Source organism: Nipponia nippon, unplaced genomic scaffold (assembly GCF_047370975.1).
Source record: "Nipponia nippon isolate SJK-2023a ecotype South Korea unplaced genomic scaffold, ASM4737097v1 scaffold_4, whole genome shotgun sequence".
NCBI lineage: Eukaryota > Metazoa > Chordata > Aves > Pelecaniformes > Threskiornithidae > Nipponia > Nipponia nippon.
Genome location: NW_028262358.1, coordinates 94,134,509 through 94,160,476, shown reverse-complemented (window position 1 = coordinate 94,160,476; position 25,968 = coordinate 94,134,509). Strand labels below are relative to the sequence as shown.

Genomic DNA, 25,968 nt, shown 5'->3' with positions numbered 1-25,968 from the left:
TAAGAGGTTTGGGATTTATTTTTTTTTTTTTAAGAGATACATGATGTCAAATTTGAAGTCGGGCATGGATCTGTTTTAGCCTAGAATGAACACAGCCTTCCTTTGGTAGAGGAAGACTTGATCATAATTATAACATTCCCTATATATTGTATTGTAAAAATGATCTCATGCACAAATACAAAACAGCTATTTGTTTGTGGATTAAGTAAACTGCTGCTGCTTTACATTCTGAGTATCAAACAAGGATTTCATAATTCCTTTTTCTGCTTACCTGAAGTAGGTAAAGGCCAATAGTTTATGCGTCAGACCATTTGATTCATCTACTTCAACCTCACTGCAAGGGAAAACTAGTCTTATTTATAGATAAGAGAATAATGGACTGCTGCATGAAATACAATGAATAAAATGAAACGGATGTAATTTAAACTCATCTAAAAACAAAATTGCATAAATTTTATAATTTCCCCCCCTTTTCCTTGCAAAATGTGTTCAGAAAGAGGAGTTGATGATGGAGTTCATTTATCCTGCATAAAACTAAATAGTCAAAAATTCCTCCCTCTCCCTCTTCTCCTCTGCATATAGTCATATTGAAGCCTTGCTTATTTGAGTCTTTTGTACAGTTTGGGCTTCCTAATGCTGAAACGGTACTGCAGACTGTGGGAGTCAAAACAGAGGAGAGGAGTGATGCAGGATCTTTCTTAATACAAATGCCAAAAATGACCTTTAAAAGAAAAAAAGAAAAAAAAAAAAGAAACACCATAGCAGATGTCAATGTTAGACCTAATCTACTTAGCTTTTTGTGAACCAGTGAAAAGCCGTTTCTCTGTTACAGATTTCTGCCACCGTAGATTTGCTGGCAGGTCAGGCTTTTGAAGATGTATGATCCTTGACAGACATACCAGAAATCTTGAGTGGAAGCTAAATTGCACTTTTATTACTGAGACCTATTTCAGATTTTCTTACAGCAAATGGGAAGCTCAACTTTGTCAGCATGGCAGCATCCCTACGAGGAGCTCTGTATGGGTACTGTAGCCTAGCACCGCATATCAGAAAAGCATTCCTCAAGCAATCATGGCCTAAATATTGGTTAAAGGTATTTGTTTCTGGTATAACTATCTTGATGCAGTCCTTATTTTGGATAGAGCTACACCAGCATCTTTTGTTCCTCTTCCAAGATTGAGAATATAACGCATAGAAGAAGCATACTCTAAAAGCAGTAATGTCTGTTAATGTGTGTTGGCAGTATCCCCATATTTAAAGTGCTACAGCTTGTACATACTGAAAAGACTTTAACATGATCGATCGTTCCTCCTCTCTTTTACAAGTCTCAAACCATATTACATTTTTGCTATATTGGGGTAACTGCTCTTCTAATAGTAAGTAGTGGCACATGGATATATTATTGGCCTTTACTTTGGCTTCTCCAAAGTGCAACAGAACTATCACACCTGCGGGGTGGTTGCTACCTAAGTTTGGCATATACAGGGTACAAAAGGCTTAACAGATTGACGGAACATGTAAAAATTAGACTCTCTGGAAAAAGTAAGTTTGGTGGTTGTTTGATGTTTCAGAAGAATACAGTATTTGTGTTTGAGAAAAAGCAGATTCAGTCATTAATTGTTAGGGTAGCTACAGTAGACACTGCACATTTGAAATTAATAACTGTACCTAATTTATGTATCAGTTTATGCCATGATGTTAAGTATTTATTTAGATACTAGGAGAACAGCCATGTGTTCAGTAATGACAAAAAAACCTGTGAGAAGGAGAGTTCTGCCTCCTGGAGGACAAAGTTGGTGAACAGGATACAGTACTCAGGGGATTTGGTATAAAGGACAGTCCTAAAAAAAGTGTGTGCAGGGAGAGATTACGAGACCACATTCTGAACAGTCAAAAGGACTTTAAATTGGACACTACTAAGTGGTGTGAATTTTGATTAATTAAAATAATAATTTTTACCTACATGTTGCATGGCAGCATTTAAGATTTTCTTGATATTCATGTATGCCTCTAATCTGACTTTTCTAACCCTCTCTCAACACCTCATTTTTTTTTCCTTCCTAACCTAATTTCTGGGGATTTTTTTTTCAGTAAAATTGATGTGTAGTGAGTTTCTAGTCCTTTAACATCATCTGCACATCTTTGGTTAAAAACCTGTATCAGTATCAGAAACGTAGATTGATTGGCGATCGGTGATGAAACTACTCAGTTAAAGTGGGACTCTATGCAACTTCTTCCAGGTATCCTTTCTTTTGTGTCGTTTTTCCCTTATCCTTTCTTTTGTGTAATTTTTCCCTTTCTTTTAAAATGTCATTTTTCCTTTTGGAGCACATCCTATGCCCACAAAAGGCAAGAAGTCAATGAGGATTTTTGTTGATGGGTTATAAAAAACATTTCTCTAAGTCTACCCAGATGATGATCCTCCTTTGAGTATTTTTTAAGGTTTATTAAATATTATAGACTTTTAAAGTGTTCTGTTATTCCCTTCTGGCTCAGAATTCATGGTTTGCATCCTTGCTGTCTGATGTTGTTTTTGAGTACTGTTCTGTTATTTCAGTACTGGAGAGCTGAGATGTGTGCTCACACGTGTCTCACTCCAGCAGGTAGCAATTTATGCTGAAAACAAGGAATCCAAACGGGTTAAGTAGAACAGCAGCTCCCTCTAGTGCTTTTTGATCCCTTCCCCCCTTTTAAAGAGTCTAGAGAGTAGTTTAAAGCTTCTGTTAAATACACTATTCATTTCACTCTCAGAAGCATTCTGAAAATTATGATTGTGAAATCAAAATCTCTGTACCCTTCAAGTGTATTTCATACATTTTCTTGCTTGCGTTTTCTTCTAAAGTCTTTTGAAAGAGATAATGCCTCTTTTACATGCTGTTATCCTGCTCTGCAAGGCTCTTCACTGAAATTAAATGCTGATTTTATGAAACAGAAAGAAATACTATCATAGTAGGATGCTGTGAGGTTGGAAGTACAGCGGTTTGATCTGACCGCAGAACTGAAAGCTTTCTTCTGCCGTAGCTGCTAACAAAAATACCTACAGGACTTAGCAGTGCAGAAGGGGTTACCAGCAGACCATAGCTTATTTTGCATAGGTATAATGCATTGGCTTTCTAGTCCCTGCACCATTTTTTTTCAGTACTTAAAAGCAAATGTATGCAAGGTGTCTGAACTTAGTATTTACATGCTGTTGGCCTGAGGAGGTACAGGCCCAGTTCTGCAGTGTTCACTTAGGCAAAATGCTTTTCTCATCTTGGGTTGTTTTTGTGTAGAGTTCTGTTAAGAGGAGATAATTTATTTTTCTATTTGTCCTGTTTAGAAAATAGCCGCATGATGTCTGGCACTGTTTTATATATTATGGTAATTCGTGGGAGGTTTTTGGGTTGTTCGGGGGTTTTTTTATTTTTATTTTTACTTCTACATGAATCAGCAGCCAGGTATTTCTATTTACATAGGTAGGCTACAGGACAGAAAAAGGAGTTTTATTGGTTTCTTCATTAAAGGTTAACTTTATCTTTTCTGTCCTGATTTTCTCTGTCTCTACTGGAACTGTTATGACTGGAGGAGTTCCATTTCTCAATAGTTCCCCTTTTAGTGGGACTCCAGGTTGTTTTTAAAATAAAAAAGAGTGTCAAAATAGAGTTGTGCTACAGGCTTCCACCAGTATAACAGTGTTCTTTAGGGTGAGTCCGTGTATGACTTCTGCCCAGTGTTGCTGTTTGGCAGAAGGGAAGTGCTGTCAGGTAGGAAACATGAGGACTACCTGATTTGGCCAAGTGCCATCTTGTCCGAGAAGCTGTCTGTGGCAGAGCAAGGACATAAACTTTGGGTCTCCTAAATCACAGATTAGTGAACTGCAATCACAATTATTCATCCTCTTAAGCCTGCTGTTTTCTACCAACATGTCCAAAGTTATTGTTTGCAACCAGATTAGCTTTATTTCACAATTGCTATAGCCCTTGAAGCTCATCGTTTAGTTCCTCATTTACCTTTGCAAGGGGCGGAACTTCGTATCTTTTATCTTCACAACTGTTCTTGCTTGGAAGATTAGCTTTGTGTTACTCCTTAAAGTCTTAAATTAAAATAGGATTTCATTTTTGTTTGTGTTGCATGTGAGGCAGTGGAGAAGTTCACAGACTACTTGAATTTCTTCATTTAATTCCATACCCTTTTGGTCTCTTGTTATTCAGTATGTATGTCAGTGCCACCAAACTGGTTATCTTAAGTAGCCAGCAGTTTGCCTTGGAAATCTCATTTCCTCTGCCTCAGGAAATACTGTCATTCCTCTACCAATACTTTGAAAGTGAATGAATGTTATCAGTTAATTACAATAAACAGAAAATTAAAGCAATGATAAGTGAAAATTGTCAGTATCATTTCTGGTATTCCTGGACTTTTCAGCTGCTTTGTAGAAGAATATTGGAAATGCTTACGTGGTAGGATGGGAATGGCTGACAAAGGTTGGTCATATTGATTGTTTCTATGCATTTAAGTTTTTTAAATCCATATCAAAATGTAATTTATTTAATGTGTTCTATTCCGGCAGATATCATACCTTCATCATTCTTTCCATTTGCTCTTTGGAATAGTTGTACAATATTGCACATCTGCACTGATGAGTTTCATGATTTTTTACGTTGTAGTAATCAGAAAAACAGTATTTTATTTTAATGGGCAGGCACAGATCTGAAATAGATGGATAAAGTGATTACACTGAGTCACCTGCACTGCTGCATTCTCTGAAATGGCCTGTTCTTGCGATGCAACCAGTGCAATTTACTTGTTACAGGTTTTACTGCATGGACTGTGAGACTGCATAGACTTTTTCAGCAGTTTCATTTGTACAGAAATGCAGACAAACTATAAAAGTTAAGGGAGAAAAATGTATTATAAACTCCAGTAATTTCACAGTTTGGAGCTATTTCCTTTTAAGCACCTGTATTTCTATTCCTGCCTTGTCTGTAGAAATAACATCTGAAACCTGTTTGTAATTTTGGAAAACAATCAGGACACATTTTCAGTTCTTTTCTTATTCATACAACTGTACTCTCTGTGTGCTTCAGTTCCCTCAATTACACAACTTGATATTAAAAAAGAAAAAGGAAACCCTGCTCAAGTGAGCTTTTCACTGGTATTTCGAAAGCAGCAAGTCTGAAAAACATCTAAAGTGGCAGATGTGCAAAATTCTCATTCAAAAGCTAGAAATTGCCTGTACAGTAATTCTTCAACTCCTGTTAATTTCATTGCTTCTCCACTGGCAAACCAATACTACTAGTTCTTTTTTTGTCTATAGAGGCTTCAGAGTGGATTATGCAGCTATATTAGTGGAGAGAAACAGTGTGGAAGGGAAGAAAGAGACTAGAGTTTAGGAAGACACTCGAATAAAAGTGTTTTCTGTTGTTGTACACTCATTTTATTAGTTATATTTTAGAAAGAATGATGGAAAGATAAAATTACTAAATTTATGTCAGTTTTTGAAAATTAAAAGACTAAGAGAGATGGTTTACCTCTGGTACCACAAAGGCTGTGGCATAGTCAAGAATGCAACCCAATTGCCATAAGTTCCCTTTGACTGCATTAGTCACAAGACAGTTTGGGTTTTTTTGAGGTTATATCTGTTTTTCAAAACTGTGACAAGTACAAAGCCTTTCCATTTTGTCAAAAATTATTTATTTGATGTACAAATAATATCTAAGAGGTCGGGATTGGTGGCAGACACAGCATTCAGTCCTTCCTGGGTTGTGTGGTTGCAGCAGTTTCATTTGTGAAAAACCAGTAAAAGAAACAACATGGTGGCAAATGAGAAGGAAGGATAAATTCTTATTTTTGACTGCTTGCAGGATTACAGATTCCTGCAAGGATTCTGGATTCAAGGATTCGACACTGCAGGATTACAGTGTTGAAACTGAAACATCTAGTAAGTAGGCAGTGTCATCACTGTTCAGTCCCAGTTCTGGATTGCCATCTTTAATATGGATATCAAAGTAAAAATTCTGCCATTAACTTTAGAAATCAGAATTGAGTGAGCATCTCAGTCAAAACATCATGACTAGATTTATCTTATTTTTCAACGTAAGTTTGAAGTGACAGTTCACTTCTGAAATAAAATTAATGGAAAAATTTATGGCCTTGTATCTCTTCTGATGTTGGGGAACAAAAAGGAAGCGAGGCACCTGTAATGTTTCATGAGGCTTACAAATCTTCCTGATGTCCCCTAATATTTAAGTACCACTGGCTTTCCGTAACAATGTAATCACAGTAAAATACATAGGATCGTATTTCATAATTTAGTGATGAAGGCTCAGAACACACTTGTCTTGTTCTGGTATGCTACAATAATGTTTTGACAGGTCTTACTGACTTATCCATCAGTTTTAATAACATTTGCCTATTTGACTTTAATTTGGCTTTAACATCTTCCTAGTTTTTTACACCTTCAGACTCCATGGAAACTTTGTGCTTGTCTCTCTTTTATTATTTGGTTTCCATCAGACTGAATTTTTTCCCCCATGGAAGTAGCAGTCTTTTTGGTTAATCAGAATAATGGTTCTGTTTCTCACCTTTTTGAAGTTCAGTACCTCAAGGGAAGTACTTTTACTGGTAAGGAGAGCCATCAGGGTTTCACAGAATGATTTTCTGCTGTGTGTTTGCCATTCTGCGTACTCTTACAGGGCAGATGCATCTTGCCAGAAAAGGCTTTGCCGTCAGAATGCAAATCATGACCTACCTCATTTAAATGCTTTGTCAGAACTCTTCAAAATATGATTACATAGGAGCCAAATGATACCACCCTCAGGATATGCATCCTCGAAGTAGCTGTCTCATTTTATCACATAATCAATCTCACCAAACTGGTGTCTTACTTTTTACGCAAGTACTTTAGATTGTGGTAATTCTCAGGCTTTTGATAATCGCTCATCAGCGTAGCCTGCTACTGGGACTTGGGAACCAGCCTCGAGACTCGTTACTCCCAGTCAGAGACGCAGGAATTGTACGTGTTGGGAAAAAGTTAGCTTCCTGAAGAGTGAGCCTCCTGGAGGAGAGCAAGTTACAAGTCTCTTGTTTTGAAATTGTCTATGGTCTCTCCTAAACCCCCTCCAAAGGTGCCAAGAGAAATTATGCGGAATAGTTGCATTAGTGAAAGAAAGCCGCCTTCAGTTTTCATGAGTCATTGCTGTAAGGCTCCGTGTTCTTACCATATCCTGGTGATGGGACAAGAGCATGCCTCCTAGGCAGAGGTTTTCCTTATTACTAATTGTCCACCCACAAATGCATTTAAACTACTGTGATAATTATAACATCTGTGAAGACCTAATATTCTTTGTGTAAAGCTGGTTATTCTTAAAACAACACTAATCTATACCACCCAGGAATGATGCTTTTCTGAAAACAGAAATGCTTTTCAGTTTCAGCTTTGTGACAGTATCGTTTCTCCTTCCAGCCATAGTCAGAGTTCCCTTACTCATGGGAGCTGTTATTTTCTAAAGGTTGAACTACGCTGCTTCCACAAATCCATTTACTATGTCATAGTGATTCTTACAACTGGTACCGTGATGCAAAGGTATCGAATACCAAGGATTGTCTGTCATATTCAGTTCACAAGCAGCATCTTCTATACACATGTGAAATTATCAGATACGAGGAATGCCACCTGTGACAAAATCATTGCTGTTCCTGTCATCATCTTTTTCCCTGAATTGCCTCGTGGTTTATACAGCAGCAACTCTGAAGTAGTAAACAGTTGAGGTCCTCCTTAGAAAAGTATAGTGTCCAGTTATTTAGCTTATATTGACCCAAAATACATAGCATTTCCATATTTTCTTTGGATCTCTAGCTGAAATCAATGGATAGAAAGTTTTTCAACTGTTCTAGGAATACTTCAGAGTCTTGCTGCTGCACTGCTCCGAATTTGACAGCAGCTCTTGTTATGAAAGTCTTAACCAGTTGAAAGCAATCATGTTTTCATCTTGACCAATTTGTATCTTGGGTGAGAAGTGATTCTGATCCCTGACTTCCTGTAATAGTTTTACAGGTCATTAAGCATGAAAATGGGAGAAATTTTCAATAGATTCTTACTCTGAAAGTGTAGAAAGCTGTTTTCTTGTTATGATGCATAACACCGGAGTATTTCTGTTGTAAGTGTGGTGTATGTATAATAACAGTGCACATAAAACAATTAACGAAGACCTTATACAAAATTAAAATGTGCAATAAAAACTCTGACTAATCTCTAATATAGCATCTCTGACTGCTAAACAGCCTCCATTTTTTTTGAGGAACAACCCTTTTCAAAAGCAAAGAGAATTTTCAGTTTCCTAAAGCAATCTTTAGGGTGCATGTATGCCAGCTACATTTTCCCCACTAACGCAAAAGCTGCAGAGGGTAAATTTTCTGTAATTATAAAAAGCCCCAGAGGAGGAGAGTTGCCTTTGTGCCCTGTCTCTGTTAAATGCAGGTCATTCAGACCAGGTGACTTAACTGAGTATATTGTAATCTTATTAATGTAGTCAAATGCTTCTTACAGCCATCATGAGTGGCTGTAGTTCATATTGCATGATGTGAAAATTTCAACTTAAAGAGAGTTACTATGCTAATATGTAAATTTAACTGAGTTTTAGTTCATAAGATCTTGGCTGAACTTTTTGTGTTCTGCCCTGGTTTACAACACTTAAAAATCTCATTGAGGGCCTGGTTTATGGCAGATTTTGTCTAAAAATGTTTTATTTTTCCCAAGCGCGTGTTTTCTAATCTCTCCATCCTAAGCCTGCATTTGCATAGGAAGTTCCTTCCCTGTTGTTGAAATTCTTGATGAAGGGTGTGTGTATAAGTGTAAACTTGCAATGCTAATAAAAGTAGGAAATTAATCTTTTGGAGAATTCTGGTATTCCTCAATTTCACTTTCTGTACTCTAAGTTAAAAATCTAGCTGTTCACTCACACTAGGAGCTGCTTCTACATCAAAACTTGTGCTTTGAGTTAGTGGAAAGAGTTTTAAAATGCTGCAGAACAAGGATGTTGCTCATACCAGAAGGGATTCATATTAAAATTGATATGGGTGTCACCTCTGACTTCTCTGACAGACTGATTCACTCCAAAAGAAGCTGCCAGTTGTCAAAACTCAGGCATTTAGAAACTGACTCTGCTTCTCCTCCGTGTCTGAAAAATGATATAATAAGCTTACAGAAAATAATTTACTGTATAATCAAATAAAAATCTAACATTAAATCTAAACCCTTTTACAAGACCACTGCCCTTTGAATACAGGTATGTAAACATAACATTACTTAAATTAAAATGACCTTCTGATGCATGTTTTTCCATATAGGGTCCTTCTGGACTAAAAGGAATTCTTGATTCATGGAACAAGCATTATAATGAGGTATGGAGATTTGACATAGTGTCTGTGTGTGTGTGTTTATAACTAACAAGTATCTAAGGTAGAAATGACCACAGTTTTGATCCCTGCAAACCACATTCCAACGTAATCCAAAAGGTAGATCCTTCCCTGTCCCCTTTCTGCATCCCTGTATAGTCTCAGTCCACACTCCAATCACATACCTACTGTGTCATCTGTCCTGCTGCCATGTATCTTACCTCCCATCCATCTTCTACTCACGTATTTTTGCCTGGTATAACTCAGAAAGGAGGTGGGTGGACCACCTAGCTGTTAGCGTAAAGCACCAGCTCCCCATTTCTAAACCTAATTGCTCTAATCCGTACATGACATTTTTTCTTTTTTGACCTACTTTCTCGTGATCCTAAGAGTAGAATAGAAAGACAAGGAGGCATCATTTTAAAAGATCTGTTAGCAATCCATAAGAATTGTCCTTATGTTTGTATTATAGACTAATAAAAATATTGTCTTAATTATAGAACCTCTGCAGCTACGAGCTCTTTATAGAAAAAAGTTAAAATTGCGTAGGACAGTGTTCTATGTGATAGAGTTTTTAAATTCTTACCACAGATTTTTCAAACCATTTAAGCAGTGGTAGTGTCTGCCATTGTAAGGCATCGTAATTCAAAGATCATGCAGGTTTTCTTAATTGATGCCAAAGTGAGTACGTAACTTACCTGATTAGAAAATCATATTTCATTCAAAGACTGATGAAGCACTATTACAGGAATATTTGCTTAATACAAAGGTTACTGTGTGTATCACACCTTAAGTCATGCAGGTTAAACCTGGAAGACATACATTTCTTTTAATATTAAAATACATAACTATAAAGAGCAGGTTAATTCAGGGTATTTTTCTTATATAACATACCCCTATGAGTACTAAAATCTTTTTTTGAATAGAGATTCTGGAATGAAATTCATGTCAAGTATCTTTCCAGTTGCTTTTATCACTGAAGTGATTTCTCTGATATTTCTGATACTTAATCCATTCCAAATCTGTATATCACCTTAGAACATGCATTAGGAATTAAGCATACTTTTATATGCTGTCCTAGACAGGGACATTTTCATATCTGGAGACTTAGTTTCTGGTTTTGGTTTGCCATTTCACATGCATGTGTTGAAGTTTTCTATATTTTGGGTTTATACCTTTCATTTTCTTACCAGTTTCTTTTTCCTGCCAAAGACAGCTTTCACTGATACCAGCCCTGCTTCTTCTATCAATATCATATTTCTTGTAACTCATTCCCTGCCTCTGCACTATTAATCTCTTTTACCCTGATAGACCCTTTAAGGTTAATTCTGCAGGAGGAAATACAAACAGTGGTGATCTTCAGGAACTGGCAAGCATCTGTCTCCAAAAATCACGTTTCTTATCATTGTAAGGCTCTAAGAGTTCCTAAGGTGTCTTATATTTCCTAATTAATAATATTCTGGAAAAATGTAGACCAGCTGCTCTGTGTCTATAAATTAATCATCTTTTAAATCCCGTACAGCTTACCAACTTTCTTCTTCCTTCAGCTGTCTAGTTTGGAGATTTTAATGACTCTGTCATGAGCAATTAACTGTTCAACAAGGAAATGCTGTTTGGTTTCAGATGAGAGAAGAGATAGCTTTCTAATTCAAGTAGCAGGTTTTAAATATGTGAACTTTTTGTAACTACGTGTTCAGATCTTCCTAGAGTCAACTTAAGTCTCTGACTGCTACAGCAAACATATTAGTTTCTATGCATTTTATGATGGGAATGGCATATTCCCATCAAGGACAAGACAAAGACATCCAAGAGGTCATCAAAGACAAGGCTTTGCCATTGATTATTCATTTAGACAGAAGTATGCACCACTGACTTTCCTTTTTTCCCCACACTATTACATAGTATGATGAGTGCTGATTTTGTTCACTGCACCTTGGAGGCACCAAGCAGTCTTTCACATTCCGGTATATAATTTGCAATGTGCCTCAATTATTTGCATTTGTAAGATGATATTTCTGTGATATTCTGAGGTTTTTGAGATTCCTTACCCACAGGAAACAGTCTTGTCATTTTCCAACATTTTATGCATGTTCTCAAGGATCTCCCAAAGTCTTCTTTCAGTTTGGTTTTTTAAAGTGTTTAAATTGTGACCACATTTTTGTTGCTATAGAGATTTTAATATCTTCTTTTTTTTTTTTTTTCTGAGGATATTAGTATGGCTTCTTTGCATTGGTGTTTCTAGGAAACATGAGAAACTGCTACCAAGAAATGTGGGGGATCAGTGAGAAAGATCTTAAGACCCATCATAATTAATAATGTCTTCTACAATTCCTCTGTTTCTTAGCAGATGATTTGCAATTCTTCTGATTCCTGTGTGGTATCAATGAGTAGTTGTAATTGCTCAGTGTATTTATATAATTTGTTGCAACCAAGCTTTTTCTGGCTCAGTATCAACCATCTTATCATGTAAGGAGGCTGGAGTGCAAGTCTTTAAAAGCATAATTTACTTGATCCATGTATACAGTGAAAGAGTATGAATATGATTGCTGAGTGCAGCAGCAAATTGTTCTGAATGGCAAACCAAGAACAGCAGTCTTTCTTAAATGAAGGTGAGGGGAACCTGCTGAGGATAAGTAGTAGCATTCATCCTTAATGGGGTGGGAGACAGTGCTGGAGCATTTCTTCCCTCATCGTTCTTTCTTTGTGCCTGTTCTTGCAAGGCGTGTGACTATTTTTATATTCCTTCTTGTTATGTTTTTTGCGCTTTCAGCGCAAATGAGATGCTTTGCATGTGTTCGATACATGCATTTTGTTCTCTTCATTATGCCAAGAAACTGGTTCTGCCCTGCTCTGTAGGTTATGTTCCTTCAGTGACTGGTAAATGATGCTTCGTTATTTATGTTTGTACACTCTGAGGCCTCTGTTACCATCCTTTGCCTGGGCTTTCAAGACCTCTGCTTGTCATCTTTTTTACTTGCCTGTTTTCTGTACATAGATATAAAGTCACTTCAGTCAAACATGCTTCTAAACATCTTTGGATAGGGCATACAGATCAGTTTAATCTAAAATGTTCTCCAACATATAAAAATGAAAAATGAAACAACAACACAAAACAATTGAAACTACATCACAATCTACTCAGGAAGTGTTTCAAATTCAATATAATTCATAATGATTATAGATTATTCTTGAATAATTCATTATTATTTTTCTAATATTTTTTTCCTTTGGCATATTTTACTTACATTTTGTTGTAAAGAGCAAATGACCTATAAATAGGCAAAGAGCATAAAAGAAGTTATTTGGTCTAACACCCTTTTTTTTCTTCCATATATGCCAAATAAATGGTCAACTCGGAATAAATCATAACTTAAGGTATACTCGTAATACCAGACACCTAGATAGTTCTCAGTCAAGCCGTAGTCAACTACCTCTCAGCAATACTCAGGTTCCCTTCTTTGGGTATCTGCCTCTTGCTCTGGAGCTGATTTTGATAATTAGAGTAGTAACAGTGTTACAAGCCCTAAACACTGAAGAAGATCCTTCAGGACATTAACATTTATAAAATAATCATGCATTTTATTCAGGTTATATTCAGTTAGCAACTTCTGAAAATATTAACAGAGTGTAAATGGCACTTTTATTCGTCGTGATGTTCTCCCATTTTAGAGCTACGGAAACTGTGACGTGGCAAGGGGAGCTGGCTTGCTCAGGTTCCCGTTCAGCCCAGTGGCAAATGTTCTAGGACTTGACTTCCTTGGGTCCAGACTCGAGCTCAAGTTTCAGGGTCATTGGTTTTGTTGCTTTTTGCATTGTCATTAAAAGAAAACATGTTCCCCTTAGGTAGTCTGAGCCTGGCTTTGTGAAGAGGACGCCTTTTGCTTTGTATTTCATTGTGTCTTTATCTTGTACAGAAGAGTAAATAGATGCAGTGCAATAATACCTGAGCAAGTATACAACATGAGCCCCTGGTCCTTAAATTTGTCTGTTTTCTTTGAGGAGCAGTATGAGGAGCCTGTTGATCACATTCATTCCCTCTCCTCCTGTCTCACTGCTGTAGTAGACTTAAATTAGTTCTATTTTACATTTCATGCTGCTCAAAAGTAAAAAGCTTGTGTTTTTGTCATAGGAGAGAAGTGATTTTTATTGTTCTTTTGTAACATACTTGAGAAATGTACTGTAATAATGAGCATAAAAATATGTTCTGTTCTTTGAGTTAAGAAAAAAAAAATCACAAATTTGCATAGCAATATTCAACATAGACAATTCCTTTTTCTGCTTTTGTTCATCTGCTAGTCTGAGTGGAGCATGAATGCATGACGAAGGATGTGTTGCTGCAATACATTACTTAGATGTACTGCGTAGGCATTTAGTATCCCTTTCTAGCAGTAAATTAGGACTTCTGAATTTACATACTGGTAAATTACATGAAATTGTTATGGTAGACAAATTGTTACTGTAAATAGATGGTGACATGTTCTGTTCTCTGATCTTTGTGGTGATATTTCTTCCCAGAGTGATACAACACTACTAGGATTACTTGGGACCCCTGGACCTAAAGGCCAGAAGGGAGATGTTGTAAGCATTTTGGATGAATTTGGAGAAATTTCGAAGTGCCTGTCTAACCTGTCTCTGCCACCCTTAACACAGTATCTTTTATTTGATTTATCACGTGGCCTTTAAAGGAATAGATTTTAGACATGACTGGCTCTTTGGTCTGTGTAGTCCAATATCCAAGTCATCGTGCTATCCTGCAGGTGCAGCACATGAGCCTTTCTCCTCTAATATATGATAACCAGAAAGGGAAAATGCAGGAAGAATTATGTGTGCTTTCTGTAACACTGTCTGAGGAGAAGTCAAATGAGCTGGCTTGCTGGTTAGGGGAAAAGACTCTAAAAAGTTGAAAATCAGAAAATATTTTTCAAAGAAATCATGAATATTTAAAGCAGTTTCTCTGTAATGGTGGGACTTGCTATACCAAAAATACTTATAGTCAGCCTCTAAAAATTATGTGGAGGCCAAATTCTGAATCCACACCATATGACAGTGTATTGTTTATAGGCATCTCTCCTGTTTAAACAGTGGAATGAATTTTTAACAATTGGATGCCTTTTAAACTTGGAAGAAAACAGACAAGTGCTCTGGATATGTCACAGGATGGGTGCTGGTTTTTATTGAGAAGCCTGCAGATCTGCTATAGAAAACAGACATTTAAATTAATTTGCAGGTGTTTAAATCTCAGATTTCCATTGCAATAAAAGTTAAAGTTTTGTACCCGATACAGAACAAAGTACAGTTGAAGGAGAGGAGGAGTTTATTTGCATTTGTTAGAATATAAAAGGTTTTAAGTATAATTTATTTTATTAAAAGGGTCAAAAAGGAGAATTGGGAATGACCGGTGCAAAAGGAGAAAAGGTAAATTAATTCCTTGCTTATGTGTGATACTAGAAGGTGGCTGAATGTACTGATTATGAATCAAATCTTGGCAAATATACTCAGGATCAAGAAATAATATTTGGGCATAGGAAAAGCTGTAATTCTCTGAATTTCCTTAGTAATTTACTCAAGCCCTTCCTTGGGAGAGTATTTATGTATGCAAGTAAATTTCCCTGTTCCAACAGCTCACAAAGTCCTTAACTTTAAACACATTCAGACTTTTACTAAATACCAGTTTAAAATTATGTTTATATAAGTTTATGACCAGTGATTGCCACGAATTAGAAACCATTCATACTTTTTCAAGTTACAAATGTGATCTTCAATATCTATGTGAAAAAACATGAGTCTTTAAATTATTAAAATTTATAAATAAAATTCCTAATTTAATATCTTTTAGTTTAAGCTTAAACTTTCCAGAAGGAAGCGGGGCGGGGGGGGGGGGGGGGGGGATGTTACTGGTGAACAGGTGTGTGTTGTGTTTTTGTAGGAATGTGTGGCATTTTGCTATTCAGCTGTTAGGCTTCCAGTTGTTTGTTTTTTGGTTTTTTTTTGTCATATCCTTGTGTAGAAACAGTTTTCATGCAGGCAGAAACTTTTTTTACTCTGTCAATATGACAGATTCATGATTTTGTGTGTTATAAAGCACTTGTGTTTGAGAATTTGTCAAATTTGTACGTATGATCACTCTTTTTAGTTCATGTTCCTGACCCTTCCTTGTGCTCCTGCTTGAAAGGATCATGCATGTCATGGTCTTGTCATTAAATCAACATCATCCTTCAAGTAAACTTTTGTAGCCCATATATTTTATATAGGTTTAAAAAAACCCCAACATTTTTCAAGGACTCTTCACCAAACCCAGACATATGTACTATTTACCATTTGAAATAAATCTGTGTTAATCTCTTCGCCATGTTTCCATAGGGAGAACCTTCTGAAAAAGGGGACAAGGGAGATCCAGTAAGTATAGCTATGTTTTGAACTGTTGATGTGAATAATTTACGTTTGATATGATTTTCATACTGTGTTCATGATGTAATTCTTTTCTTTATACACTTTCATTAGATTCAGTGATTATGTAGGACAGCGTTTGTATTGTCTCCTTCTTACATATGCATCAAGTTCACACAGGTTATAAATGAAAAACAGGGATGCCCTGTTCTTCAGCATTTCTGTAGTTGATACAGTCCATGAACTGAGCTTAAAGTACACCCTTTTTTTGTTCCCTGAAGGTTCTTTCTTTCAGTTATTTCACAAAATTATATGTGGGCTGAACTGTGTTATTTTAGTTGTTTTACCAGTTTCCAGTGTGGCATTTAACATCAAGCAGTTCTCTTACAGCCATTTTATGTGTGCCTAATTTTTTTGTTATTTTGGGGGGTATTTTCAGAACATTCATTCTGTAAGAGTCTGTTTACATGTGTTGCTTATTTTTAATTAACTATTGTCCTCTCTTATGAAAAGCTAATTATGTTGTTTAATACACAATTGAGAGTTTCTCAGATACTTGTGGTTAACATATTATAATAACCAAAATAAGGCATACTGTAATAATATGTGGTTTCGGAGATGAATACTGTGTCACCAGTAGAGATTTAGCGGTGAAGAATAGGCATTAGACTGGAGAAACTCTTAAGCAAATATGGTGTTTTCAAAGAATTTTTCTTTAAAACACTAGGAAAAACTGCAAACAGAATTAGTTTGAAAGAGGAATGCCTTTCAGAGTTTGCACAAGGCATCAGAAGTTCTTTAATGCTTTCTCAATATTTATTAAGTTTGCAAAAATAATATAGTTTGCAAATAATATTTTAAGGTAGCAAATTAAACTCTTACTTGATCTTAGTTAAAGTTTTAACTTCTTGTGGTTGTACCTGCTATTTTTAGGGAGAAACTGGAATGGAGGGATCAAAAGGAAATAAGGTATTTTTTGACGTGTACACACTATATACATCACTGGTGTACATAGCTGATACTGGGAGACATAACAGTAAATTTGGATTTATTTTTTTTTTCAAACAATATCATTAGGGTGAAACAGGAGACCCTGGACTACCTGGTCTTACTGGAAATCCAGGATCAAAGGTAGGTGAAAGGTATTTTTGTGGTATTAACAGCCATTACATTCTATGCTGTTATATAAAAGGACTCTGAATGCTAGCAGCTCTTTAGCTAGTACTAAAGGGCAGAGAGCGCAAATAGTTTATATCAAAAGTTTGTGCGTGGATCATGGCTATTTTACTTCTAGTTCATACAATTCTTGTTGATCTCATCATCAGTCAGCAAGGAATACTTATGCAAAGCTTAAATGTTATTTGGTCACTCAAGAATATGAGCACCCATTTTGCAATTACAAATCCACCGGTAGCTGGATGTATTCTCTTTATCCATCAGTGAGGCAAGGAGTAACCACTGCCAGTACATTCGTGGTTCCTATGTTTAATCCTATGAGACTGCAGGTAATGTCAAAGTAGTCATTGCCTTGCTTTGAAGAAAGTAACTGAAGCACAAATGTTCTTGAGAATCTCTCATGATGCCTTGAATTGTATCAAATAAAGGTAGAACTGGAAACTGTGAAAATGTAACCTCCACCCAACACTATTCATGTTGGATATGATAGTACCCAAATTCCTTAGATTGTCAAAAGAAGTCCCAGGGTGAATAGATGCAGCTATAGGGTCCACGAAACTGTGGTCTTAAAAATGATTCTCCACTCTAACTCCTTAGACTGGTCATTGGAGGCTAATGTCCTTCCATGGTAGGAGCTACTGAAATAATTGTTACTGCGGTGGAAATCTAGCTCACCTTCACACTGTATACCTTCCAGAAGAGGCTCATAGAGATCCAAAGGATCATTAGGGTTTCCACCAAGTCATCCTTTTATCTCTGCATCTTAATCCCCTTTTCTTTCAGTGCTCTGGAGTCCTTCTGATGAGATCTGTTCCAAAAAGAGAAGGAACACCTACCACATAGTTAAAAAATCACTGCTAGATCTGTCCCTTGAGGGAGAAAGTCTTGATTTGCTACTTTTTTTTTTTTTTCTTTTTCCCTTTAGGTAGTGCCTTTGTATTTACTTGTATTTGCTTTGTATACATACTTTGGATTTTGTACATATCAGTCCCAAAGATTTATTGGACTAAATGTTAGATTAAGGGAGAATGAGCAAACTCTGTACTTCTTACTCCATGTAGAAGATAATTCTTAGTGCCAGATGTTTTAATCCATTTATATATGAGAACGCTTTACACCGAATTACAACAGGTGTATTGACTTTTACTTCAAGCGTGTATTATATCATTTCACAGGGACCGCAAGGACCTCCAGGACCTGTCGGACCCAGGGGACTGCCAGGAGAAGCTGTATGTATTGTGCAGTTTCACCAAGCTGTAGAAGTGTGGTATGTGAACAGTTAGCCAGTGAAGCAGTACCACACAAGTTATCGTAGGTGCTCTTTTTGCGGGTGGTACTATAGCAATCAGGTGTCAAAGCACAGTAGTATGGGATGCCTCAGGACAGAGTTCTGCCATTTGCTTATGTTCTTTTTGTCCTTGTGTTACCATCTGAACAAGTAAGAATGATAATACTAATTTGTCTGATTCCCAGATAATTAGCTCTACAAAAGTCACTCATCTCACAGGAGGAGGTGAAAATGAAGGAAATCTCTAGCAGAGTTTTAATAATGTTACATTGTGAGCTGGAAAAGACAGTGTCTGTGAGCAAAATGAGAAGAAACAGGGAAAGTAAGAGTACCCCAAGGATTTAAATACATGGCCTTCCTTATTTCTGTCTATGATTTTGTATTGTTCTGAATTGTTTTACTTCCTGTAAAAGGGGTAAAGATTAATAAGATGAACAGAAAAAACAATTATGTTTATTATCTTAGAATTTAGGTCAGATTTATGAGTAAAACTCATATTCAGAGCAAGACATAATTTCGTTATAACTAGGGACAATATTAAAATCTTCAGCCAGAGTAGAAGTATTGGTTGAAAAGAATTTAACAGAAATCTCCTTTTTTAACTACTGTATTACTGTTCAATAGATTAAATTACTAAAATACTTCTGCAGAAAGTAGAATGAGAGAGTATTATGATTGTCGATTGATATTCCAATTTAATTGTGCAGAGGCTTACTGACAATCATAAAGTACCTACAGCCATTATATGGTTGCCATAGGTGAAAAATAGCTTAATCTGTGAACACTGACAGGTGGCAGATAATATGTGTTTGTGTGTTCATGCGAGAATGTCAAAACCTGAACTGTTGAACTCTCAAGCAGAAGCCTACTACTTGTTACATGGAACAGTAGGGGCTGCTTTTAAATTTTGGTAGCACCTGGACTAAACAAAAGTGACACATCCTGGGGTCTCCAGTTAATAAAGAGACATGAGACAGACTCACCAATTTGGAGGCTGATCATCTGTTGTGCTTCTGCACATAGACTATTTAGATGGCAAGAACTGAGGGATGAGGGTACCCAGAAGAAGAGATGCCAAAATAGAAGGATTCCTGAAAGGAAAGAGGTGTTCTCTCAAGAAAGAAGGGGGAAGATCTTGGCTGGACGAAAGGTCCTGGAAGTGGGAGAAGGTCGTGGAGATCAGGGAGATGCATGGAAATAATTGCCAGGGACCTTAGCCACTAACAGCTGAGACTGGTAACTGTGAGCAGCTGCACAGCACAGACCAAAACAACTTGCTGCCCGACCATCCCAGATGAGCAGCAATCTTCCTGCTGGAAAGGGAAGTCAGGACCCAATGAACATAACAGTAACAGGGGAACAAGTGAGGGTGCGAGATAATCAAGAAGGGTAAAAGCTCTCATCTCAATGGTTCTTAAATAAACCTCAATATCCAGATCCACTACAGGCTGTCAGATGGTGTCATAAGCAAGATGCAGATGGTTTACTGAACCTCAAGATCATGGCTGGTTGAGGAAGGCCCTCCAGGAGGAGTGGGGGGGATGGCACACCTCACCAGAGATGCAGTGTGCCCATAAAGTGTATGCCTGTGGGTGCAAAACTGATGGGTTGGGATTGTCGAGGCAGCGGGGGGTCTCAGCAGAGAATGTGTCCGTAGTTACTACGCTTTTGTGTGCCCCACATTCAGGTCTGCCAATTGGTTGGGGTTTGTCAAGGAGACGGGGGCCTTCTTCATGGGGGTTTTAGTGTGTCTGTAACTGTTACGCCGCTGGGCAACAGGCAGATGGGTCTGCTGACCGGTCGGGATCCCTCAAACTGGTAGGGGCCTCGCCTGAGATCCAGCACGCCCATAACCCTTGTGCCTCCAGGCAGGAAGAGCACAGGCAAAACTTCAATCCAGTCTGAATACTCTAGGAAACACCTTAAACTATTAGGCACCATTATACTAAGCTTGAAAGTTCCCTGGGCATTTGACATGACACCCTAACACAGCAGAAAGCCTATTCTGAGGAGGTGGCTGCCTGTCTCCCTTCCAAATTATGGTGCAATTGCTTTTTTATGTGTGCAGGCAGCTATGTTCTGCCTAATCCCCCGTGTAAACAGAAATCAGGTTTCAGTCCACAACAAATGGTGGTGTCAAATAACCTAACAAGTGGCACCTACCCCCTTTCCCTGGTTCTCCTCCCTCCCTTCCTCCGTAAACCATAAAATGGTTAAGTACCATTTTGGAGGGTTGAGTGGTTAAATCCAAGAAGCGGACAAAGAAAAGCAGGTAATGAAGAGCTTGGCTTTAGCCTAGCAGTTAAGCCATTCGCCTGAAAAGGACTGGGATTTTGATCTTTGCTCTGTGGGTTGGTTTTGTCTTTTATCTAATTCCTACAAACAGAAGCATCTAGGAGCTGGTGTTGCTGCATTTTGTCTTAGGCCTTTCCACACGTGCTCTGAGACTACTTTGTGGAAGAGAACTCTTAATTTGAACACACTTTTAAGTCATATTCTTCATTAATATTAAAATACAATTCTGAGTGGTACACAGCTGGCAGGCTTTTTATTATTGACCTGTTAAAAGTCTTAGGGATATAAGCAAAGTGACAGCTGGAGTACAGCATCTTCAGCTCCCGGAAGGGAAAAAAAAAAACCCTAGTATTCAAATCTGCATGTAGTCATTTTGTACTGTGTTACTCATTGGCCATTTCTTTATACCTTATTTTCCTACTCAGTTGAGACACACATTTTTTAAATTGTGTCTAATTTACCTGTCTTCTATAACAATAGTTTGTAAGCCTTTTCTGCTGTGCTTCTGTTTATATATAGATCCCCAATCTTACCGTGAAAAATAACAGAATACGGCATTTCTGGTTTGCTTGTGTTGCCATCATCCCACTTGAGTTCGTAATTGCTGCTTTTGAAACTGCTGTTCTGCTGGATCTTTGATCAAGTGACATTATGAACAGATAAATACTATATATAATATATGTAGATCCTAGATATAGATGATCTTGAAGACTCCTATTTGTACACACAATTCTAGTATATAAAAACATATATTTAAAGATATTATGGAAACACGTATAGAGTTCCAGGCTCGTTGGTTTTTTTTATCTTCTAAAGATGAAACATTATGGATTAGCAAATATAATTATTTGTCTTATGCAGCATGATGAAAATTATGAAAGTTTGAAAATTGTTTTACTTTCACTTACGTCATCGAAGAGTCGTCCAGCAGATAAGACTTGCTTCTTTCCTTTCCTAAGATATCCCTTAAACTTGGTCCGACCAAAGAAAAAATAATCTGATAAATCCTTAGGAAAGAAGATAGACTGCATATATTTTATGTCGATATCAAAAAGGGGTAGGGTAGGACAGGATGTCTGATCCCTAATCAGTAAATTTAAACTTCCATATATTCTTATAAAGATGAGACACTTATTTAAAACTCAAATTTGTACCTGCTACCACCTTCCTTGAAAAAATTATTTTCAAGGCTTGGAATTATTTTGAAATTGAATAAGTAAACCTGTCAGTCTCTGCCATTCTGCCCTGATAGGGTCCAGAAAATAGTCTTGATTATTACATTTCAACTTAAAGAAAAATTATTCATATATTTGATTAAAGAAGCATTCATTAACTTGTACTCTTTAACATTTTGGGTCAATACTAGCGCACAGTAAATAATCCAATGTAAACTCATTTTCATCTGTAATTTTAGATAATCTTTAAGGGAATAGCTATAAAAGTGTACAGTTATATTTTTATTAATTCCAGGGCTCACCAGGAGAGCACGGGGTACCAGGAAACCCAGGAGTTAAAGGAGACAAGGTATGTTTTAAGTGTTTTTAATTAAGCTTGATATATTAGAGAATATTAGACTGTCATCTCTGAAGTAAGCTTCCATCATTCTGTAGTGCATCTGTGTGGCTGCTTTATGAATTGATTTAAAAATGTATAAGCAGCAGCCCCCTGTCTGTTCCTCAGAGATGCTGCAGGCCAATTTGGCAACCCCAATTGCTCTTTAGATTCATAATTTCAGTAATATTTCAAGGAGGTTGCATTGGGCTCTTACATCAAATCTGTGCAGTGCAGAAATGTCAGTTCAGGCCCTGACCACAGAACAGCCTGTTCAGTGTAGTGTCCTAACCAGACTAATGTGTAAAATCCCACTTCACAGTCAGACATATTCACCTCGGCAGAGCACTGGGGCAGCTATACTCAGATGCGAGCATAGGCTGGGATCTTTTTATGGCATTGTATTTTGCTGTGTAGAAATCCCTTAGTTAGAATCATCTACATTAGCAGGAGTTAAAAATAGTATGTGTGTATATGTTGAATGTAGAGAAGGGGAGAAAAGAGGATATACAGGCATACTGTGAGCTATGTGATGTGTTATGGTATTTATACATTGTGGGCTAATAAAATCCATTAATAGTTTGAAGAAGTGAGCTGATGAAAAGGCAGGAGAAGAAAATAACCGTGGAACAATGACAAAAATGTATTCATCTTGCAAAATGGGAAGTAGTGGATTCAGAAAGAATCACAGAGAATGATGCAGGAGCACGTAAGAGACAAGAGGACAGCGTAATAAAAGGCACAAATTCACCTGTCTAAGCAGGAGGAGTTGCAGAGATGTGGAGAAAGAGACGCTGCATGCATTGAAGTAAGAAAGAGAGGTGTAAACAGGAATACAGCGAAGACTAGGGTTTTAGCACTAAGGATAGATAACTGGCGAGAGACAGTTTGTTACTGTGAATTAATTGGAAGGATTTAATGACAACCTGCATATTAGGGGCCTGGGGACAAAGAAACATGGATCAGATGCATTGCAAGCATGGAAGAAACAAGAATGCTAGTTACTATTAGTGGTTGTGTGGTTTATGCCTCCTCTTCTTCTGTAACTTTTTGAAGGAAAATATGGGGGTTTTTTTCTTCTCTATTTCTTCTCAAAGTACTGGTGCTTTCTAGGATAACATTGATAATATTTAGAGTTTTTTCATGAGAAAATTCTCACATTTCAATTAGTGATTCAAATTTATCTTGTAGGGGGACCCTGGTGGGATTATGGGACCGCCTGGACATCCAGGTCCAAAAGGTGATGTGGGACCTCCTGGACCAAGTCTGCCTGGAACACCAGTAAGTCCATAATCTGAAAAGGCTTTTATTACTTTATTTCTTGTAGGGACAACTGTTAAAGAATTATCATTGTGCAGTGAAAGAAATCAGAACAAGGTTTTTTTTTTTTTGATGTAATTTCAAAATTGAAATATATGTTATAGTGGTATTGTAAGTGCACTAAAATGTAGTATAGAAATAGTGCAAGGCTCACACATGCTCCTGCTGACTAATTTTGGCAATAAAATTCAGCTAGTCTCTTTGATTTCAAAACATATTTTGTTTTTTTCCTGGGTTTTTTTCTAGGGCCCCACTGGTATTCCTGGAAACCCAGGTCCACGGGGACCAAAGGTATAAAAAATATATTATTTCTGTTTCTAAAAAAAAAAATAGGATAATATGCTGGTTTACATTTTCAGACCTGGTGTAACTGAAAGGCTTGTACCCTTCTCAGGGAGAAAGAGGCCTACCTGGTGTACAAGGAGCACCTGGGGAGATGGGGCCCCCTGGAATAGGCATTCAGGGATCACCAGTAAGTATACCAACACCCAGAATTTGGGCTTCTCACTGTGCATCGCTGAGAAACTGCAACAAGTAAACAAAGCATAGTGAAAAGGCATGCCATGAACTCCCTTCTGACTTGACTCCCAACTCAGCATCTTTTCCCTTTATCCAGACCCAGAAAGATCTAGTGCTAAGTGAGAAATGGAAGCCTTGGAAAACTGAAAGAGTCAAGGGCTACTTTACAGATGACCTTCCTAGTGATGGTGTTGAGACATCTTCAGACTAACTGTGTCTGTTTCTAAGCAATAATTGTTTGAAGTCGTCAGCAAAATCCAGCTTGAGTACTGGTACAAGAGAAGAGGTATACTCAACATTGTAGATGATGGCATTTTGAAATCCTTGCTGGTACTGGAAAGGGCAAAGACACATGGAAGAGATGTGGAAGGCTTTGCATCAGCTCCTAGCTTTTGCATTTGTGATGACTGCTAATTACAGGCTTAGGTCTACTGCGTATGAATGAGAGTCTCACAGTGCCAGATACTATGTCAGGAAACAGGAAAGTCCTGATTTTGCACAGCTTGCTTCACACATTTCTGTGCAGTTTAAATTCAAACATGAAGCAAGTTGATGCAGTGTATCTAGAGCATTCATACTAAATAACTTCTATAGCAATAACTGTTTCAGTTATTCAGCTTGTTTCCCAGGTTTCTTTCTTCCTACTGCCTTTAAATAAAGCCATCTGCAATGTCTTCAGAGTATTCAGTAAAAAAATTGATGTATTGATGGTATAGATGGTAGGTGGTACATGTTATTACATGAAGTCTGCTGTGGTGAATAGGGCAATCTCTCTTCAGTCCAGACCAATATAGTCAGCTGATACATTTCAGTTTATTGACAGGACTGAGGTACAGAGAGCAAATGTTTGAGAAAGGTGACTAGAGATTCACACTGAGATCTTAATCTAAAATAATAATCCTTAAAAATAATTTATTCCATTAAAATACTTTCAAATCTGATTTTAAGCAATTACCCATTTATATTTAAATAATCTAATTTATTTTTATTCAACTGAATATCAGCTTTTCTTATGAATCTCCTAGCTAAATAGCAAGTTTCACCACAGATCATTATTCTTTGGTATTACTTGCCCTTAAAAATGGGCCTCAGCAAAATCTTAAATTCTCTAATTTTGGCCAAATTAGATCTGGATTTAAAGCCAAACCTTAGAGCAAGTCTTTCTTGCAATGTGAACTGTACCAATGTCCCCCATTCAGTATTTTTTATGAAGTTCATCTCCCTTATCCCAAAAGGTGTAACTACTGATTATTTGGAGTTTTCTTGCAGGGTCCTATAGGTCCAACTGGATCAGCAGGTGTGCAGGTAGGCTATAAGTTTTCTCTATAATATAAAAAAACATTAGTTTAAGAAGTTTACAGTAAAAGAAAAATATTCTTAAATCCTAAATTACCTTTCCTGCTCTTAGGGCCCTAGGGGACCCCCAGGATTACCAGGAACTCCAGGTACCCCTGGTATTAATGTAAGTGGCAGTTCTCTATATATACAGCAAAAAGTAATGTGTCCCTCGTCAATGATTTAAGGCCATCAAATTTTACATTTGTTTCTAGGGCACTCCAGGAAGAGATGGAAAGCCAGGACTACCAGGCCCTCCAGGTGATCCTGTACGTATACATAGACAGCTTGTGCATTTGCTTTGATGCAAATATTTTAAATTTAAAAGAGGTGAGATAACCAAGCAAGTCTAGAAGTCTGTTTGATTAAAATGAGTTGATTTTTCAATTATTATATCCTTCGGTTTGGTTTGTTGGTTTTTTTTAACTTTATTATATTGCAGTATAAATTAAACTCATGTTAACATATACAGGATAAATTCCTTGTTTTCAGGTGTTACAGTTTGTATACTAGAGTTTCTGCCAGGCTATAACTTGGCACAGTGCTCCTCAGCCTCAGAAGCAGTTCTGTATAATGCAAATTTTCAGGAGCATACTTTGATAATTCCTGTTAAAAGATTGAAGAGAAAAGTTTTGGGATTCCAAAGCTAATTTTGCTATGCCACAGAAAGAAGACATGAATTTTTTCATGAAATTCTGAGAATAGTTAGTCTCTAATGCAATAAA

At 37.1% G+C, this 25,968-nt stretch overlaps 1 protein-coding gene across 6 annotated transcripts in view; it reads left to right on the top strand.

Moving 5' to 3' along the window:
- COL19A1 (collagen type XIX alpha 1 chain) overlaps positions 1 to 25,968 on the top strand; it is a 208,568-nt gene that overhangs the window by 134,732 nt on the left and 47,868 nt on the right. For all 6 annotated transcript variants that reach the window (XM_087774800.1, XM_087774795.1, XM_087774797.1 and 3 more), the window contains 14 exons: positions 9,325 to 9,378; positions 13,888 to 13,950; positions 14,743 to 14,787; positions 15,733 to 15,768; positions 16,693 to 16,728; positions 16,837 to 16,890; positions 18,111 to 18,164; positions 21,989 to 22,042; positions 23,261 to 23,350; positions 23,636 to 23,680; positions 23,784 to 23,861; positions 25,178 to 25,213; positions 25,317 to 25,370; positions 25,459 to 25,512. In XM_087774800.1, coding sequence (XP_087630926.1) covers positions 9,325 to 9,378; positions 13,888 to 13,950; positions 14,743 to 14,787; positions 15,733 to 15,768; positions 16,693 to 16,728; positions 16,837 to 16,890; positions 18,111 to 18,164; positions 21,989 to 22,042; positions 23,261 to 23,350; positions 23,636 to 23,680; positions 23,784 to 23,861; positions 25,178 to 25,213; positions 25,317 to 25,370; positions 25,459 to 25,512 — 753 coding nt within the window. The remainder of the gene's footprint in view (positions 1 to 9,324; positions 9,379 to 13,887; positions 13,951 to 14,742; positions 14,788 to 15,732; positions 15,769 to 16,692; positions 16,729 to 16,836; positions 16,891 to 18,110; positions 18,165 to 21,988; positions 22,043 to 23,260; positions 23,351 to 23,635; positions 23,681 to 23,783; positions 23,862 to 25,177; positions 25,214 to 25,316; positions 25,371 to 25,458; positions 25,513 to 25,968) is intronic.